Here is a 20,129-nt window from a genome sequence, read left to right as displayed (position 1 = left end):
CCCTAAAGGTATCCAGCAACCTTTAGCCAGAATACATTGAAATCTTACTTGTTATGTTTGAATATAACTAGTTAGGTCTGAAGATTTTCCAGCTGCTTGTGGCCAGATAACTTGCTACTTAACCAGCTATATTCAGTTAAGTGGTTGCAAAGAATGCTTCCAACATTCTTGTCAGACCAATGCTGGAAGAAGGTAGGAGATTTCAGTGCTCCCGATAGGGATTTCAGAGAATCAGAAGGGGTGCCTGGGGGGTGGGGATGGTTGAAAGGAATTTGTGGGTGGGTGGGTGAGGAGGGGATAGGAGGGGTTCAAGATTGGGTCACTATCACTCCCTGTTTTTTGTTTCTTTTAATTTGGTGGGCTGAGAGGGGCATCACGCCCACACATTGTTAAACTGTTTCCTGGTGTGGGGGACTGGGGGATGTTGTTTAAGTTTTCTTTTGCAAACACTTAATTGGGTATATTTTTAATAAAGCCAGTTAAGAAGCAAGATATCTGGCCACATGCGACCTGGATAACTTTAGGACTGCTCTGAGGCTGCCAGATGTGGCTGAATATTGGCTAAGTTATCTGAAGAGCTTTGCTCCACCCCAGCACGCCTCACTTTTATCCAGCTCGGCTTTAGCTGGATAATAATTTATCCAGATAAAACGTAGCCAGGCATGGGGTGAGGAGGGGGGAACGGACGGAAGGATATATTTAAATGCCGGACACATTCTTCTGAATGTGAACCTCACAGTGATTGCAAACCTTTGTGTAGTAGACACTACCGCCACGCTACTTGTAAGTCCCGCATTCGCAGATGTCAGCAGGATTAGTGTAGGATGGAATGAAGGGGGAGGTTTCCATTCAGATTCAGCCTCTCCCTTTCACGGGGTCTGGAATGGCCGTCCCCCTGGTAAGGATATTTAGCTGTGCTCTGTCTAGAGCTTGAGGAGGCAGTCCCCAGGAGGAAATTAGAAGCTTAGATTCAGTTGTTTTTTCCGGGCCCAGTCAGAGTAGGCAGGCAAGCCCTGCTTGGTGGTCCTGACCAGGGTCGGAGGGCTTTCCATTCCAGTCCACTTACAGGCTGGATCCGATTTTCCCTCTGGGTGCCTTTTTTGAATTTGTATTTTAAGTGGTAGGAGCCTGGGCCCAGGGAACCCTGTGTCTGAGCTGAGCAGGTTAGGGAAGACCTGCTCTCCATACCCTCCATGAGGACCAGGCTGTCAGTGACCTGCTGCAAGGATACACTCCGGTGTTATCTTCAGTTTTTAGAAAGGATTTGATTTCAAGATCTAGAAGTTCTGGATGCCCTTCCTTCCTGACTAAAGCATACAGAGTTGCCTGCTTCAGGGGATCCCTCCCATCAGGGATCAAAACAGAAGAGATAAAAGACCTATATCAGAAACAAAGAACATCCTTGAAGACACCCATCCGATGTTTTCAAAACCCTGGGGGGAAAGAGAGAGTTTATCTCTCTGTGCAGAGACAGTAATTTTGTATCTTTGCCGGTTGGAAAGGGGTGTCCTGCCCATCCACAGGATACCCTGCCCCCCCGGGGGACTCTATTTTTCCAAGCACTGGAGGGGAGAAGTTCAGGAGTCAGATTTTCCTGCACAGATTGAGGAAAAGATTGCAACAGTAAAAGACTTTGTGGTGCTGTGGATTAATTTGCTGTGCCATCCTTCACACCTTTACAACAGTAAAGACTTTATTTGGACCCTAACACAGTGGCTCCAATGACTTTATTTACCATATCCAGCACACACTGGGACATGCAAGTACCCCTCTCCCAGGGATCAGAACAAGGGCACAAGGGGTCACCCTCAGCACGCAAGGCCTTTGGAGTAATCTCCCCCCACCCCCCCTACTTGACAAAGGATCCAAGCCCTGGAAATAAGAGTCAGTGTTCAAGCTAGCCTGGGACGCTTCCAGTCCCGAAGAGTAAAACAAAACTTTTATGGCACTTTCAGGTGGCAAGCCTCAGCCAGGGATGGGGTTACATGCACGCAGGCTAGCACACAGGTTAACCCACGACTGAACGCGCATTTAGGGCGCACGCCCATAACCTCTTATGCAATAAAGAGATCGGCACGTCCAAAATGCCCATCCAAACCAGCGCATAGCTAATAGAGCTCCTCACATGTAAATTCCATGTTGATGATGCCATTAGCTACTGCCCCCTTATATAAAAAATAAATATGTGCCTGAGGCGCACATTTTTACCCTCAAAAATTAACGCCAGCCCTGGAGCTGGCGTTAACTCTTGAGGAGCCCCAAAAACAGAAAAACAGAAAATACTGATTTTCAGTAGTTCCTCTGACTTAATATCATGGTGATATTAAGTCAGAGGAACCAAAAAAAAGGAGTAACTTAAAAAAAATAAATGTCTTGTCGGCAGTCAGGTTAGGAAAATGGATGCTCAATTAGCAAGCATCCATTTTCCTAATCCGTGGCTGTGCATAGCTTAGAGAAACAGACGCTCGTGAAACTGAGCTTCCTTTTTTCCTAATCTGCGCACAGCCACTTCTCCTGGGCGCCCGATGCCATGGACATGCTCGGGACGCACAGTTTATCCCTAACACATCCTTTTTAGCGGGGCGGCTCATATTGCATCAAGCACCCAGGAGAGGTGATTGTGAGAGCATTAAAAAAAACGTGCGTCCAGGTTGGATACACATTTTTAGCACGTCGGTACCGCACCGGCCTGCATTTCATCCAAGAAAGATCCCAAAACACTGTGCAATTTACTACTTCCAATAAGTAAGAGTAACCCCCCTTTCACTGGGGTCACCTTCCCAGTCCTGGAGCGCACTGGACCGCTCAGCAAAGATGGTGAAAAAGTTCTGGGGGTCCATGGAATGGGGCAGGGCACTCCTGCAAGGCCGCTGAGAGGAAGTTACCACCAAAAAAACAAACAAACCACAGTCCACACAAAGTTGTGCGCCAAACAGAAATGTACACTCAAAATATAGTCCAGTTTCAGCAACTTGTTTCAGATTGTTGCAGTCCTCAAATCCGGCTGTTCTAACCTTTGGCTCTTAAGACCTTTGAAGAAGATTTTCTGAAAAAAGGACTTTAGGTCAGTGATACAAGCGATGGTCCTTCATGCTCTGTACTACTGCACTGTCCTGTTTATTGGTTTACCTGCTTAGGCACTGCGTGCCCTAAAGTTGCTCCAGACCTCTGCTGCCTGTCTTATTTCTGGCCTCAGTAAGTGTGCTCATATCTCATCTACTCTGTACGATCTACTTTGGCTACCTGTCGAAATGAGAGTCAGGTATAAGGTAGCCTCCTTGGCATTAATAATGGCTAGCTCAGAGAATTTACAGTGGCTCACTGCTTTGCTTCATGTACGCAATCTGTCCAGTTCGTTGAGATCTTCACGGCGAGGACTCCTTGAGGTTCCTTCATGACGCAATGCGCACCTGGTGCAGACTCGGGAGCGATCTTTTTCTGTTTCCACCCCTGAGTTGTGGAACACTTGGCCATCTGAGCTGCGATTAACAACTTGTGTAAAATCATTTAAAAAGCAGCTGAAAACTTTTCTGTTTTGTTTGGCCTCCCCTGGCAGTAATTGTTCTATTTAAAATCCTGGGACATGTTGACCCTGTCGTTTGAGTTTTTTGTCATTTGTGTACTTCATTGACAGGTGCTATATCATTTGAAATTATGGAGACTTGTTTCCATTGACGCCTGACTTTGACTATATCTGTTCGTTTGTTTTGCTTTTACTTTGTGATTGTTATGTTGTAAGCCACTCTCAGCTTTTGGTGGCATATAAATATTTAAAATAAATAAAAACAAACTAAATAAATATGTACAAAGTACAAACAGTCCAGAAATAAAGTACAGATATTTAAAAATCTTCATGAAATTGCTTCCTCAATCACAGTCTTAAGCAACATAAGGCTCTTTAAGCATTGTCACCCTGCATCTTGTCCCACAGGTTTATGAACATAAGAACATAAAAAATTGCCATGCTGGGTCAGACCAAGGGTCCATCAAGCCCAGCATCCTGTTTCCAACAGAGGCCAAACCAGGCCACAAGAACCTGGAAATTACCCAAACACTAAGAAGATCCCATGCTACTGATGCAATTAATAGCAGTGGCTATTCCCTAAGTAAAATTGATTAATAGCTGTTAATGGACTTCTCCTCCAAGAACTTATCCAAACCTTTTCTGAACCCAGCTACACTAACTGCACTAACCACATCCTCTGGCAACAAATTCCAGAGCTTTATTGTGCATTGAGTTTTCTGTTGAATCACACAGGAAAAACTTGTAGAATTTCTCTTGAACTTGCTCTCAGTACTCATGCTCAATAGGCTGGCCCACAGAAAATCATCCCCCTTTTTTTGCTGATGGAAAGACATTCCTGATACAACCTCTTGACTCTCAACAGAAGGGTTCTCTCCTTTCCAGGCATGGGAAAGGCAGGCTAGGACAACTTTACCTTGTTGCTACTTCCTTTCTCTCAGCTTCATCAAAGAGCTTCTCTCTCTCTCAGCACAACTCCTCCCAGGCTCCCACTCACAACTCCCTCGTCACACCAACTCCAATTCCGCCCTAATAGACCTCCTCGGGGAGGAACAGGGGGGGAAGGGTAGGAAGAATCATCCTGTCATTCACCAAAACACAACCACCCCCTCTGGACTGCATGGGACATTCTCGCTGATATGCACTGTACACTATTATCCCATAGTAGGGCCTAAGCAGCCCTACATAAACATAGTCACCTATAGGATCGATGGCTAGCAGCACGTTCCTGACACTCCGACTGCATGAAAACTTCAAAAGGGAGCATGAGAGAGGGGACAAAATTATTATTATTCCTCAGTTTAGAGATAGATTTTCCTAAAATCATGGCAAGTTAGCAGAAGAGGAAAAGTTCAGATTCACATCCTTGCTCTTCTCTGGGTCTGAACAGTAGGATACTCATTTAATCTTCTGCAAACAAGTTAAAAAGACTTCTAATTGAATACAGCTGGGTAAGCCTCCACAGGCTTGAGCTAAATAGCTAACAGATGGCAATGCAAGCCTGCACCATAACTTCTCCTCATTTCTTTGCTACCGTTTCCTCATTCTGACAACCACCTAGTCACTGCCATTTCCCTTGGACTCTTTCACCTCTACCCCCAAAGCCATCCTCTTCTACCCCCATTTAAAAAATGTCCTACCTAACAAATTCTTAAGGGGACCCTTTAATCGTGTAGGAGCCCTATAGTTTAAAGTCACTGGTCTGAAAAGTTCCTGCCCCTGCTCGTCAGGTTCGTGTAGGTAAGAGTGGTCAGAGAGGTTTGGCTCTCCCCGATGGAAGGTAAATTGGATTGATAAAGCTCCTGCACCCATATGATGCAGGAGGAACTGGGGTAGGGGAGTTCTAGAGGAATCAGCCTGAGCCTCACATGGGCATCTGTGCCATTTCTTGCAGGGCGGGGTAGAGGAGTTTTTTGGGAGGGCTAAATAGCTGGGTAGAGTCTGAGGAAGGTTGAAATAGTATGAGCTGGAGAAATAGGTTTGATTGTGTGGGGATAGCTGTTGACGGTTGGCTTTTCAGGGTCAGGCTGTTTGGGTTGGGAAAGCCCTCAGCTTGGCAAAAGAAGGGAGAGACCCTGTGCTGCCAGTTCTTGGTGATAGGCTGGAGGGAAAGAGAGGAAAACAGAATGAGTTTTGTCATTTTCCCTAGGCTGAAAGCGAGGATTTGGGCTGGTTTGACCTGCACCTTCTGGGAGGCTGTCACCCCCTTTCCAGAGGGTGCAGGAAGGGGGTTACTTTGACCCAGTGCCCAGCTGGTGAAACCCTTTGTGGAATTTGTTTGCTATCCTGTGGGAAGGGAGGTGTTTTTGCTGCCGCCCTGTTCTTTTCCAAGTGAGAGAGCTATTTTTCAAAGAGGAGTTTGGAGAAAAAAAAAACCATCAGGAGACCCCAACCGGAGTTTCCATCCTGGGACATGGGACACAGGCAGGTGAAGATCGGGAGTGATCTTCTGGAGTCAGGTGCTGCTGGGAAAAGGGACATCCACCCTGGTTAGGACACCCCAGCTCCTTGGGACAGACATTCATTCCACACCATGGATGGATTACGAGTTTCTGTAAAAAGGGGCACTTCACAGAAGGATACATAATTTAAACTTGTATTGCATCAAAGGCAAGGAATCTGGATGTATTTGAATATTGTATTTATACACTTTATTGATTTTCCTCCAATCAGTATCAGTAAACATTATTTTGAATCCCCATCCGGCGAGTCCTGCCTGTTCTGTCCAGTTACCTTTCCCAAAGAGCTAGAGTAACACACTCACACACATACAAGGTTTCCCCTGCCTGGGCCATGACGGTTATCCTTCAACCCCAAAGAAAGAGTCCCCACCCCGGGAGAAAAAAGGAAAAGACAGAAGAGCTAGCTCATATAAAGATATTCTTTTATAGCCCTTTGGAATCAGCACTAGTCCCCAAAAAAGGGTTACATAAAAAAGGAAAAAAAAGACTTGAACTGGTATTGGACCGATGATTAAAGATAAAGCAAAGAAGGTTTAAACTGCTAATGCTTATTATGATGATCCAAATATAATGTAGGACTGTATTTATTTATATATTGAGTTTGTGCTCAGTCTACAATTGTTTGGACACTTTTATTGTTGGACATTATCTAAGGGTGACACCTAGTGGCCAGATTCCGGGCTCATGTTTGCAAGGTTTCAGAAAAAGCCCTGTGCATGGCATCTGACCCAGGACCATTACTGCGAGGGCCAGACTAGGTATATTGGAGGTAGGGGATAAAAATAAGGGGGAAATCCCCAGATAGCTGTGAATGCAGGCTCGTGGTGCCAAATCCCAGCCCTGGGACTGCTTGAGCTAGAAGCCCAAAAGAGCAAGATATTCGTTATAATAATAAACCATATGTAGTTGCAAACAGAAGTATAATAAAACTGCAATAATATTTCCAAATTACGTCCTCCCAGATCCAGCCAATTATTTGAAAATAAATATCTTCAATGATCTTTACAAAATGTCAATAAAAAAATGACACTACAATATACAACTTAAATATCCAGAGAGCGCGGATCACAACCACCTAGGTTTACATACCTCCCTTGGATTATATCTGTAAAAGGCTTCCTTACCCTAAAGACATTTGGGTAATTGTTTTGAATTTTTCCTTTGTATAACTGTTCTAAATATTTTGAAACCATAAATCTAGAGTCAGTACAATTGATAAGTTCCAATGATTAGCAATATTTTGTTTCACGTCAGCTAAAAGGTGATAGGTGTTCAACTAATTGTAGCCCCTGTCCTGGTCAGCTCTTGGGCATGGGGGCACCTGTGGAAGCCCACAGAACACACAAGGCCCCATGGCTGCCTGGGGTTCCCATACAGTGGGGAGAAGATTGTTTTCAAGGCCCTTTGGGTTTTGTCTCTCTCTGGGGCTCTTTTGTACACCAGTCGCACCAAAACTCCCACCTATCCACTCCAATTCTGCTGTTCAAATAAAAGTTTTTACAGCAAACTGGTGGCAGGAAAACAAAGTCCAAAACACAGTACACCAGATTGTGATGCACTCCAGCCAGCACAGTCCAAAATACAAAAAACAGTCTTTATCATACACTTCTTCCCCACAAAGGTAAGCTCTATGGGACAACTACCCTTCCACCCTGAGCCCTCCCAGGACCTTTTGGGAATTGCATATCTTCTCACCTCTTGGGTGAGCTTCTATGGATATTCCCAGAAAAGCCCATTCTCCCTTAGGCCTCCCTGGTGCACTCATCCAAGAGACTTACACTACACTCTGGGCCTTGGAGGTCTATCCTCCCCTCCCTGAATTTGAAAAATCCATTCCAGGGTTTGGGAGGTTTGTGCATGGACTAAGCCCTGATACTGAGTTTACACCTAGAAGAGGGGCTACACAATCTTCAGTATGTGTGCCAAATGTCAACCCTTTATTCCGTTGAGAAATGGCAAAAATAACATGCTGAGCATGAGATCTGAAAATTCAGTGAAGCTTATCTAAATAGGTCTGCCACTGAATATATCCAAAGTAATTGTATCCAGCTAACTTTAAGAGGGCTTTTCTCTCTGACCAGACTAATGCACATACATTTTATCCGGACCAGGCTGAATATCAGTGCTGACCAGCTAAAGTTTACTGTGCCCCTGGAATGCCTCTTTCTATGGCTATACATTTTGTCCAGGGGAGGGGGGAGGGTTTATAGAGGTAGAAATAGATACACAGTAGATGGTGTCATACTTTAGAAGCACAAGACATTTTCAAGGACAAAAGAAAACTATATAATATGGAAGATAATTTTCAAAGCACATTATTATATTCTCTTTGAAACTGAATGTAAAGTACACATGCTAAAACACTCATGTACTTTGCATTTGCTCTTTTGTGTAGGCAGTTGAGGTAAAAAAGTGCACGCACGTGACATTTTCACAAGCACGCACACTATTTTCCTCCCCAAACTTAAACATGCCTCTCAGAACGGCCCAGTTCTGACCCAACCATGCCTCCAGAAATGCCCATTTTTGGGTGAATTTTAAAAGCCCTACCAGTGCCAAAGCCAGGAGATATGCGCAGAAGTCGGGCCGGCGCGCACCGTGCGAATTTTAATAAGTGCCCGTGTACACGTGCATCTCCAAGTATGCACACAAAATTCTTTTTACGGAAAAGGGGCGGGGAATGGATATGGTTTGGGCAGAGCATGGGTATTCCAGGATTTATGAATGAAACCAGCGTGTAAATACTTATGCACACAAGCGAGCACCAGGATCCCAAACGCAGAACTTTGCTTCTGCTATGGATGGTGTGTAAGTCCTAAAACAAAAAACATAGGCCAATCAGTGGAGTTTAAGGGTCGGGGCTAACAGGGTAAAAGGGAGGCTAATTAACTAGGGTGGTTAGGAAGTCCTATCCTTTACCTGGGAAACTGGGAACAAACTGGGGAACTGATAATTCCATTGGCACGCGTATCTACTAAAATTCCCCCACTTACACGGTAGAGGTAGCATTAGGTGCACATTTAATTTATTTTATTTATTTATTATTTTTATATACCGACATTCGATCTGAGATATCACATTGGTTTACATTCAGGTACTGTAGGTATTTCTCTATGCCCAGAGGGCTTACAATAAGTTTTGTACCTGAGGCAAAGGAGGGTAAAGTGACTTGCCCAAGGTCACAAGGAGCGCATGTCCATATAAAATTGTGTGCATATGTACACATGTACAGCCTATTTTGTACCACACACACATAGACATGTGTATGCTATAATATGGTTGTGTCCTTTGGCATGAGCTGCCATACGCGCATGCACATGCACCCGTGCGCCTATTTCAAACTTATCGTCCCTATGAGAGGATAAATATATCTGCTTAGTGAAACTAGATGGTTGTATTTAGCCAATTAGTGGTGGTAAATGTTCAAAATTTCAACTTTAAGTATATAAGTCCATGGTGAAGTTGTTGCGCCGGAGATGGACCCTTGGGCCGAGGTGGGGTTGACACAACCCGTAGGAAGGATCCTACAGGTCCCCACCGTTGGCAGGTGGAGTGGGCTGAAGGACGGAGGCCAGCTGGCGCTTCACCAATACGAGCCCTCGTTCCCTGCGGTTTGAGCCTTTGGGTGCCGGGGCCAGCTGGACTTATGTGGGCCTCCGTATGTCGTCGTCGATGGAAGGATCAAGGAAGGATCAAGGATCAGAGGCAGCAACAGAGGAGGAAGAAGTCGGTACTGGATGAGGCAGAGTCCCAGAGCAAGAGCAAGAACAGGCCGAAGCCTGAATAGGCCAAGTCTAGGACGTAGACTGAAGAGGCATCATAGGGCAAGCTGGAGTCAGGCCGGCGGCAATCTGGAAGCAGTGGCAAGCAAGGCTGAGGTCTGGACGAGGAGAGAGTCAAGAATGTAGCCAAGCAATGTAGAGGTCTGGGTCTGGAGAGAGGCAACAGAGTAGTTAAGCAATGCAGAGGTCTGGGTCTGGAGAGAGGCAACGTAGTCAGGCAATGCAGAGGTCTGGGTCTGGAGAGAGGCAACGGAGTAATCAGGCAATGCAGAAGTCTGGGTCTGGAGAGAGGCAACGGAGTAGTCAGGCAATGCAGAGGTCTGGGTCTGGAGAGAGGCAACGGAGTAGTCAGGCAAAGCAGAGGTCTGGGCTTGGAGAGAGTCAACGGCATGGTCAGGCAAAGCAGAGGTCCGGGCTTGGAGAGAGTCAACGGCGTCGTCAGGCAAAGCAGAGGTCCAGGCTTGGAGAGAGTCAACGGCATGAAATCAAGCAGAAATCAAGGTCCGAGGAAGCAATCTAAGGATAGGTTGAGGATCAGGAACACAGGAACGAGGAAAATGGAAACAGGAGTCAACAAGGATCAGGAACCAGGAACAAAGGAGAATCACCAGGAGGCAATGAGTACACGACCAGCGTGGAGACCTGTTACAAAGGCAATCCTAGGGAGTGGAGTCTGGGCTTAAGTACCGGAGCTCCGCTGATGTCATCATCCGAGGCCGCGGCTCGGTTCCCACCGCGGGTCCTACTTAAGACACAGTGATGCACGTTCGTGCCTAGGGAAGGGTGCGGCGCTGAGTGGCTGCATCTCTCCATGTGCCACGCGGAGAGGCCCAACGCAGAGCATAAGGACCTGTAGCTGAGCTGGAGGCACCAGGGGCGGCCCGAGGATGGAGCCGGCGGCGTACCGCCGCCAGGGACAAAAGACCAAGCACTGGATTCACTTGAGAGAGGTGAGGGGCCGAGCCGCGGCTCTGCCACAGCCGGTACGCGTATCAGTACCCGCCCTTTACGCCCCCCCCCCCCCCTTGGAGGTCTGGGTTTGCCCGGATGGGCACGATGAAATTGCAGGAGGAGGGTTTTATCCAGGATGTTACGAGCTGGCTCCCACAAATTTTCTTCAGTGCCGTAACCCTCCCAGGAAAGGAGGTATTCCCACTAGCGGCTTCTACAGCGAACATCAAGACTTCATGAACCTAGATTATCATGTACTAAAGTGTGCCTTTTTGTAAACACACTATTGGTTTTCATGTGATATTTTTCTACCCCTACAAATAAGCCTGTTAGAAAAATATTGTGTAAAGTTTTGCTACAGGAAATTTGGCAAAAAAAAACCCCCAAAAAATCCTACAGTATAATAGCAAATCCATCAAAAGGGTGAATAAAATACAAAACTCAAAGAGAAAAAGAATCTACCTTATTATAATAGCCACCTTATTTAATCATGCAAATATAATTTGTAAAGTATGTATTGAAACAGACATTCATACATGAATAAATTGGCTCAGTGATTTGCACTGTGCTTTAGTTTGCTCACCACTATAAATTGTTTGGATTTCATCCACTACACAGCCTTATTCCACCTTCATGATACCTCCTCACCAGCAAAGGCTCTCGGGATACCTCATCTCTAGTCTTGTCAAGATCCTCTTCGCTGCCCTTGCCATGCCCAGTCCCAGCCCTATGTAACCCCGCCTTGCATGTTTCTCCTTTTCTTTTCATGATGTCACTTCTGGCTCCTTGACCTGACCCTTGTTCTTGCCTTGCCTTGTGGCCTACGGCCTTCTAGAGCTTTGCCTTGCCTTGCTTTGTGACCTAAGGGCTTTCTAGTTTTTCCTTATGGCCTTCAGGCCTTCTTGCCCTGTTGCTTGTGGCCTTCGGCCTTCTAGTTTCTTGCCTTGCCTTGAGGCCCTCGGATCTATCTTGCCTTGTTCCCTGTCTTGAGGCCTCTGGCTTATTCTCTCTTGTATCCTGCCTTGGGGCCTTCAGGCCTATTCTGTGTGTTCCAAGCTGTGCTGCCTTTGGACTTCTGTATTCTTTGTTCTGTGTTTCCATTGCCTGCCTTGTCTAAGTCCTGCCCTAGTCTGTCTTGTTGGTCTTGCCCTGTCTGTTCCAGTATCCTGTCCTGCCTGTACTAGAATCCTGTCCTTGCCTCACCTTAACTGTGTCTTGTCTAGTTCCAGGTCCTGCTTAGTATCCAGCCTTGCCTTGTCCTGCCTGCCTTCCTTGTCCTGCCTGCCAAGCCTACCTGCTTTGTCTTACCTGCCAAACCCTGCCTTGTCCAAGCTTTGCCTGCCTGGCCTTGCCTGTCTAGCCTTGCCCTGCCTACTCATGTTCCTACCTGTGTGGACTCACCACTAAGATATACTGCCGCTGCAGAGACCCACTGGCTCCCAGAATCCAAGGGCTCAACCTATGGGGGAGGGGGCTGGCTAGGCAGAAGACCGGCCCTTGTCTTGTCCCAAGTCCTGCCCTGCAGTCCCGTGCCACTCTCCAGGTGGGTTTCCCACACTCCAGGGCCCATAGCATAAATCATTTGTCTCAAACAAAGGCAAAGTGCAATTCAGTGATCCAGTTTGTTCATGTACGAATATCCCTTTAAATACATCATTTAAGAATTGTATTTGTACACTTTAATAAGGTGGCTATTATAATAAAGTAGATTATTTTTCTTTTAAAAAACTAAATAAATAACTATTCTTCTTTGAATTGTAGTTTTGTTTTTTTTATTTTTGCAAAATCAAGATGGTGATGCAAACTTTGCACATAGTTTTGTTATGCCAAAATAGTTAATGTGCTGCTTTATATGACTATTAATCTTGATACATTTTTTCATGCATAGAACTATGTGCAAAATGTTCCTCTTTACAAAGTAGAAAAACTTTGCAAATGCCATTAACTGCAATTAGTGGGTGCTTTTGCAAATCACGCATGCTATTTGCTATTTTTGTGCATAAAGCAGCATTTGCATAGTTTTTCTCAGACTACTACATTGATTTCCATGTTAGGTATTTTCCCACACATCCTGGCATATTGTGTATATGGACACAGCTGTATGGTATTATACATTTAGCATGATTTGTAAATTGCTAGTCAAAGCCAACTTTGAAGAGAGCAGATGCTTTTCTGCTCCCCAGGGCTCATGAAAGCAGTTGGAGTCCACTGCTCAGAGAGCAGTCATGTACAGAAATAATTACAGATCTACATATAACTGATCAGCCCGCATTCCATGCACAGTTCAGTTTTGAGCAGATAAAAGGATGTGAAAGGTGAAAACACAATTTCTTTTTGCCTTCCTACTCTGTACCTGTTCAGAGCTGGCAGTTATAGGCCACCTGAGGACAATCCAGATGACGCTTTCTAGAAGAGGTGGAACAGTAAGAGAGCCGAGGTAAGTCCAGTAATCCAGTGATGGAGGAAACAGAGAGGAGGGGTCGAAATTTGTGAAGGTAGCTTGTGAGCCCTGAAAACAAAAAGAATGTTTTATAAATTAATAACCTTCCTAAATCCAAACAGAATATGTCTTTAAAAAAAAATACAGCAATAATAGGCGGGAGCAGAGATGAAGACCCCAATTAGAATAAATCAGAAAGAGTAAGGGTATCACAGATGAAACATATCACTGTGAAAGTCTAATAGAAGGTTTATATTTTAATTTGTACCAGAGATATGATCACATATTAAATGAAAGTCAAGTTCTAAAAGGTTGCTAGCTGAAGTTCCCAACCCAGACACGAGCCATGTTTTGCCACAGCGCTGTCTCAAAGGGGGGGAAACAACCATCTACAAGACAAAAAAGAAAACAGTGAAGAAAAGGCAAAAGAGATCCCATAACAAATATATTCCTATTCTGTTCCTAATCATGGCTGGGTGTTAGGGGTTAGGTAATCACAGCCCCACCATGGTGTCTGGGACCTTTTTCTCGGCAGAATACTGCAGAGGTTTGCCATTGTCATCTGCAGGCCACAGGGCCAGATCTTCCCTGTGGACCCCAGTTCAAGTATTAACCAATGCCTGGCTTTATAAGTTCAGGTTTTCCCAAACCAGGACTTCTGGAAGGCCAAGATCGATCACGCTACTGCTAATAATGGACATTGTCAAGTGCTAAAGTGTCTTGGGAAATATACCGTACCCCTTTTTCCTGCCATTTTCCACCCCCAGCAGTTACAATGCGCTGGCTCACCTCCAACTCAGAAATTCCCTTAAACTGCCCTAATTGGCTGTAATCCTGTTTCTCAGAATTCATTAATTAAAGGATTGCGATCATGATGCTTGGGAGGAATGGACAGCAGAACTGATGCTCAGCTTCATGTGTTTCTCCTCTCTCTCTCTCTCTCTCTCTCTCTCTTTACCTTTGTTTTAATGGCATCCAGAGCACGAATAACTTTCTGAAGCTGTGGGTTATGTTCACCAACCTGTAATGTGAGTAGACATGGTCATGTGTCAACTTCATTTTTTTGATGGAGCAGATTATATGTACAGTATCAGTGTCTGCTTTTCCCATGAACATTAGATCCAGATTACTGATAGTGAATAAATGAAAAGAACACAGGAGCCAATGTCCCAGTAATTGCAAAGGAATTCTCATCTAACTCACAAATTGTCCTCTTTAACAGGTTTCAGGGGATGGATTCTGAACTTGGGCTGCTGTCTTTTGCTTTATTCTTAAGATGTTTTTTTTAAAAAATTAATGGAATGGTGTGAGGGAAGAGGGGTTAAAAAGTCCAGCTCTTTGGGTCTTCTGCTTCGATTTTCTTTCTTTTTCTTTTTACCTTTTCTGCACACTTCTCAGTTGGCTTTTTCAGCAGGACCTCTTATAGGAAAAGGCTACACAACAAGCAGAGAAACTTCTGCTCAAAGTACATGGGAAGATCAGAAGTTTGCACAAAAATACAATAAATTCTAGAGTAAATGAATTTATTTGGCGTCTGCATCATGTCTCCCAGGACCTGCATTGGAAATAAAATAAAGCAATCAAATTTCCTAATCTCACCTTCACAAGCACACCCACTACTGCTAATCCATCTGGCTGCTGAGCAGCATCAACAAAACTGGGATATTTCCCTGCATTCCAGTGAACCACATGCAACTGCAAGGGAACAAAAGCATAATTACTATAATTTAGGGATTATATATACAATTTATAGAATACCAGTCAAAGATTTCTGTACTTTCGGGTTACATACAGTGTTTTACAAATAGGGACGTGCAGGGGTAAATTTGTTTCATTTTTCAGTTCGTTTTGGGAGTTTTTTCCCCCCAAATTTTGATTCATGAAATGTTTGATTTGTTTGTTTTAAAAAAAAGAATCACATAAAAAAAAACAGGGCCTCCTGACCCCACCACCCATCTGTTCCACCCAGAAAAATGCCAGGGCCAGGATCCCACTCAGCTCCCACTTATCCAGTCCAGTGGGGATTCACTGGTGAGGCCTAGGCCCAAGCCGAAGCTTTGGCCTTGCATAGGCCAAAGGCACAGTAGGTCAATGCATCCTTGGCCTAGGCTCTAAGCAAGGCCGAGGCTTGGAGGCTTGGTCCTGATGCTTCAGCCTAGGCCCAATGCCAGAGCCTAAACTGGTTGCTGGTGCCTTAGCCTCAGCCGGAGGCCAGGCTAAGGCACCAGCCGGAGACCAGGCCTGACGCCAGGGCTTGACCTGGAGGCCAGGTCCCAATGCCTGGACCTTGGCTAAGCCAGGGTCCCTGACTCCATGGCCCAGCCCAGAGGACATGTCTTGATGCTGGGGCCTTGGCCTGGACCCAGACCCAATGCTGGTGCCTGACCTGGAGGCTGGATCCCAGCACCTGGGCCTCAGCCTGGACCCAGACCCAATGCTGGTGCCTGACCTGGAGGCTGGATCCCAGCACCTGGGCCTCGGCCTGGACCCAGACCCAATGCTGGTGCCTGACCTGGAGGCTGGATCCCAGCACCTGGGCCTCGGCCTGGACCCAGACCCAATGCTGGTGCCTGACCTGGAGGCTGGATCCCAGCACCTGGGCCTCGGCCTGGACCCAGACCCAATGCTGGTGCCTGACCTGGAGGCTGGATCCCAGCACCTGGGCCTCAGCCTGGACCCAGACCCAATGCTGGGGCCTGACCTGGAGGCTGGATCCCAGCACCTGGGCCTCGGCCTGGACCCAGACCCAATGCTGGTGCCTGACCTGGAGGCTGGATCCCAGCACCTGGGCCTCAGCCTGGACCCAGACCCAATGCTGGTGCCTGACCTGGAGGCTGGATCCCAGCACCTGGGCCTCAGCCTGGACCCAGACCCAATTCTGGGGCCTGACCCAGATGCCAGGTTTTAACCCCAGGGCCTTGGCCTAAGCCAGAGCCCAGGCCCAAGCCCGATGCTGCGGCCCAGACCAGAGGCTGGGTCCTGATGTCAGGGCCTTGTGTGGACTGAGGCTCAACACCAGGGCCTGACCCAGAGGCTGAGTGCCAATGCCTGGGCCTTGGCCTAGTCCAGGGTCCGGGTCCAAGTCCCACACCACATCTCAGCCTGGAGGCCGGGTCCTGACTCCGGGACCTCAGCCAGCACCCAGGCCCAATGATAGGGCCTGGCCTGGAGGCCAGGTCCCAATGCCTGGGCCTCAGCCTAGGGTCAGGTCCAGACTTGGAGCTCAGGCCATAAGAAAGTTGGCCGGTAAGCAGCTTCCTTAGTTTTGGCAGTCACTGCCACAATGTAGATTTTGTAGAATGCCTTACTTCTGCTGCAAATTTCTGTCCATCCACAGTGTGCTCAGAGCCATGATCATCAGTGGGGCCCCAGTGGAAGTGAAACTGTCTCAGCCTATATGTGCTTGTGAGTGGTCCGGCTCTCAATGCTGTAAGCCAGTAAATCAGACATTGTAAATTTCAAAGTATAACATGAGCTTTTACATATCTACAATAATGTAGGGCCCTATTTGACAACTGCCTGAGCCAGCATAAACATGATACTGTGCAGGTTGTCTTCCCTACATGTGTATATCCTTACATTGACCCATTGGGTATAGGTTACTTTTCCACATTGGATTAGGTTGTACAAATTTTCTCCATTGTACATATAAAATTTATGCTTAGCAGATGACTCGAATTTATTAAGTGCTTCCTGAGCTCTAAACAACACACCACAGAATACAAAGGAAAAGAAATTAAAAAGAGTTTATCGATTTTAAGATCCAATTCCTAACATAAGAACATGCCATAGTGGGTCAGAAAAAAGGTTCCATCAAGCACAGCATCCTGTTTCCAACAGTGGCCAATCCAGGCTATAAGTACCTGGCAAGTACCCAAAAACTAAGTCTACCCTATGCTACTGATGCTAGTAATAGCAATGGCTATTTTCTAATTCAACTTGATTAATAGCAGGTAATGGATTTTTCTACCAAGAACTTATCCAAACCTTTTTTAAACCCAGCTACAATAACTGCACCATATCCCCTGGCAATAAATTCCAGAGTTTAATTGTGCATTGAATGAAAAAGAACCTAAATGTGCTACATGCTATCTTCATAGAGTGCCCCCTAGTCCTTCTATTATCCAAAAGAGTAAATAACTGATTCATATTTACCCATTCTAGACCTCTCATGATTTTAAACACCTCTATCATATTCCCCATCAGCCGTCTCTTCTCCAAGCTGAACAGTCCTAACCTCTTTAGTCTTTCCTCATAGGGGAGCTGTTCCATGCCCTTTATCATTTTGGTTGCCCTTCCCTGTACCTTCACCATCGCAATTATATCTTTTTTTAGATGCGGCGATCAGAATTGTACAGAGTATTCAAGGTGTGGTCTCACCATGGAGCAATACAGAGACATTATGACATTTTTCGTTTTGTTCACCATTTCCTTTCTAATAATTCCCAACATTCTGTTCGCTTTTTTCACTACCGCAGCGCACTGAGCTGACGATTACAATGTGTTATCCACTATGATGCCTAGATCTCTTTCCTGAGTGGTAGCTTCTAATATGGAATCTAACATCGTGTAACTATAGCATGGGTTATTTTTCCCTATATGTACCTTGCACTTATCCACATTGAATTTCATCTGCCATTTGGATACCCAATTTTCCTGCTCTTTGGGTTAGCAGGATCTTAAAGTGCACCCTAGATGAGGCTGTTTTGCTACCTCTCTGGCCTTCTTTTCCCATGTAGTTACTGGGTGGTATGATTCAGAATCCAAATAAATTCAGAGTCCCCAGGAGGAAGGAGTCCCAATCATTGCATGAGAGTGATTCCTACTACCGAAATCAAAATGTACAAAGTTCAAGAGGGAACTGTGTTTTATGCATTTTTCATTCTAAGGATGGGCCACCTCTGTGGCTTTGCTAGAAGGGGATGAAGGAGAGGGAATAAACATAAGGGAAAGCCCTTTATACCATTATATAGTTCCAAGTTTGGGGCCAGGATTGAGTGAGAAGCCCAAAGAAGCAGGAGGAAGAAATCAGAGAGGAACCAGCATACCCCCAAGTCCCTGAAGATATAGAAGAATTTATTAATCCAGTGGTTCCCAAGCCCCTCCTCGGAGACCCCCACTCAGTCAGGTTTTCAGACTAACAACATTAAATATGTATAAGATATATATACCATGCACCACCTTCATTGTATGCAAATGTTTCTCATGCATCTTTATTGGGGATATCCTGAAAACCCATCTAGTTAGAGGTCAATGAGGACATATGTGGGAACTATTTTACTAACCTGATTGCTACCAACTAGATAAAGTTCAACGAAAACATAAGAACATAAGAATAGAAGACTTTCCATACTGGGTCAGAGCAAGGTCCCTCAAGCCCAGTATCCTGTTTCCAACAGTGGCCAAGCCAGGCTACAAGTACCTGGGAGGATCCTAAGGGGTAGATAGAATCCAAGCTGCTTATCCCAAGAATAAGCAGTGGATTTCTAACAACTCCACCTTAATAATGGTTAATGGACTTTTCCTCCAAGAACTTGTCCAAACCTTTTTAAATGCAGCTACATTTCACCATATCCTCTGGCAATGATGAGCCGAGTAAAAAAATAATTTTCTCTTATTAGTTTTAAATATATTACCTAGCAACTTCATTGTGTGTTCCCTGGTCTTTGTATCAGTATTTACTGTATTTACTGATTGTTAGCTATGCATCTATTTATAAAAAATGATAAAAATATATTCTCTTCTGTTTCACCTGTTTTTCAGAGACTTATGGAGAAGAGAAGAGTGTCTTGTGTACAGAAAAGGCTGTCGTACATGATGGAAGAATATTTTTGCTCAGGCAAAATTTGTATGTTAATATGTATTTTTTTGCTGCTATCAACTAATCTTAGATATTATCCAGTAAGCTGGATCTAGAAGGATCAACAGTATTCAGTGCTGGGCTTGTATAAATAAACCATTGCATACAAATCTTGGGTTATATATGAATCATACATTATTAAACAAAGTTTGCAATAAATCTTTATCAAATATATTTTTCATTTCTTTAAGTTTCCATTATGATATTTCCATACAGCTAATGTAGGAAAACTTCCAAATCCCATATTAGATCAGAGACATTAAGTAAATGGCATATCATAAATTTGCTTATAGATAAGTAAGTCTGAATTAGCATCATAAAAGGAAAGTGGTATAGCACAGCTGGATCTTGTCTGCTCTATTTCATGCAACATTCAAAATACATTACACAAGAAAACAGATATCATGTTTTCAACTGGTGAAAAGACAACAGTACATAAGCAAAAAAGTAATCTTTTTTTTAGTAGTTCTTTATTCCTTGGAGAGGCTAAAGGTTGGACATCAGAGGGTTTACTGTCATTCAAATCATTCTACAAGATTTATTTTATCCCTGGTTGCTTCCATTTTATAGTTTATTACAGTACAGATGAAATAATCATTCTTACAATGCTTTCTGAACAGAATAATTATGCCACATGCCAGAGCTTTTGTGGTAAATAAACTCTCCTACATATTAGAATATTCTATTCCACCCAAATGTTGAAAAATACAGCCAAAGCTGCATATTCTATAGATAGTCAATGGTCAAACAAAGTGCAGAATGTTTCAAAGCACATATAGAAAAGGTTCACAGAATAGTAACGTCATTAATATCATAAAGTACTTATCCATACTATGCTATCTGAATAAAGCCAAAAATGGAGACAATCTAGTAATTTATCTCATTGCCACCATTAATATCTGCTTCATAAATATTTATAACTACTTACTAGTATGTTATTTGTTTAAAAAGTCATAGAATTTGTGGACTTTTTGGAGACCTATGCAAGCTTACACTACGGATCTCGGGGCTGGTGCACACTTCCCTCCAGCTATGCATATATTTTCCATGACTGCACTGACAAATTAAATTATCAAACTATGTTGCTCTTTAATGCCAATAAATCTTAAAT

General features: G+C 44.7%; 1 protein-coding gene across 5 annotated transcripts in view; it reads right to left on the bottom strand.

Moving 5' to 3' along the window:
- The window catches only part of LOC115085496 (carbonic anhydrase 13-like), a 62,067-nt gene that overhangs the window by 20,007 nt on the left and 21,931 nt on the right, over nt 1-20,129 (bottom strand). For 3 of the 5 annotated variants that reach the window (XM_029591593.1, XM_029591597.1, XM_029591594.1), the window contains exons 3-6: nt 16,467-16,585; nt 14,758-14,853; nt 14,117-14,179; nt 13,072-13,227 (exon numbers count right to left, since the gene is read on the bottom strand). In XM_029591593.1, the coding sequence (XP_029447453.1) occupies nt 13,072-13,227; nt 14,117-14,179; nt 14,758-14,853; nt 16,467-16,585 (434 nt within the window). Of the gene's footprint in view, nt 1-10,167; nt 10,284-13,071; nt 13,228-14,116; nt 14,180-14,757; nt 14,854-16,466; nt 16,586-20,129 lie in introns of those variants that run through there. The other 2 variants (XM_029591596.1, XM_029591595.1) reach the window with 2 other exon arrangements.

Source organism: Rhinatrema bivittatum, chromosome 2 (genome assembly GCF_901001135.1).
Source record: "Rhinatrema bivittatum chromosome 2, aRhiBiv1.1, whole genome shotgun sequence".
In the NCBI taxonomy this organism is placed as follows: domain Eukaryota; kingdom Metazoa; phylum Chordata; class Amphibia; order Gymnophiona; family Rhinatrematidae; genus Rhinatrema; species Rhinatrema bivittatum.
The sequence above is the reverse complement of the archived record's forward strand: the minus strand, read 5'-3'. Positions and strand labels throughout refer to the sequence as shown.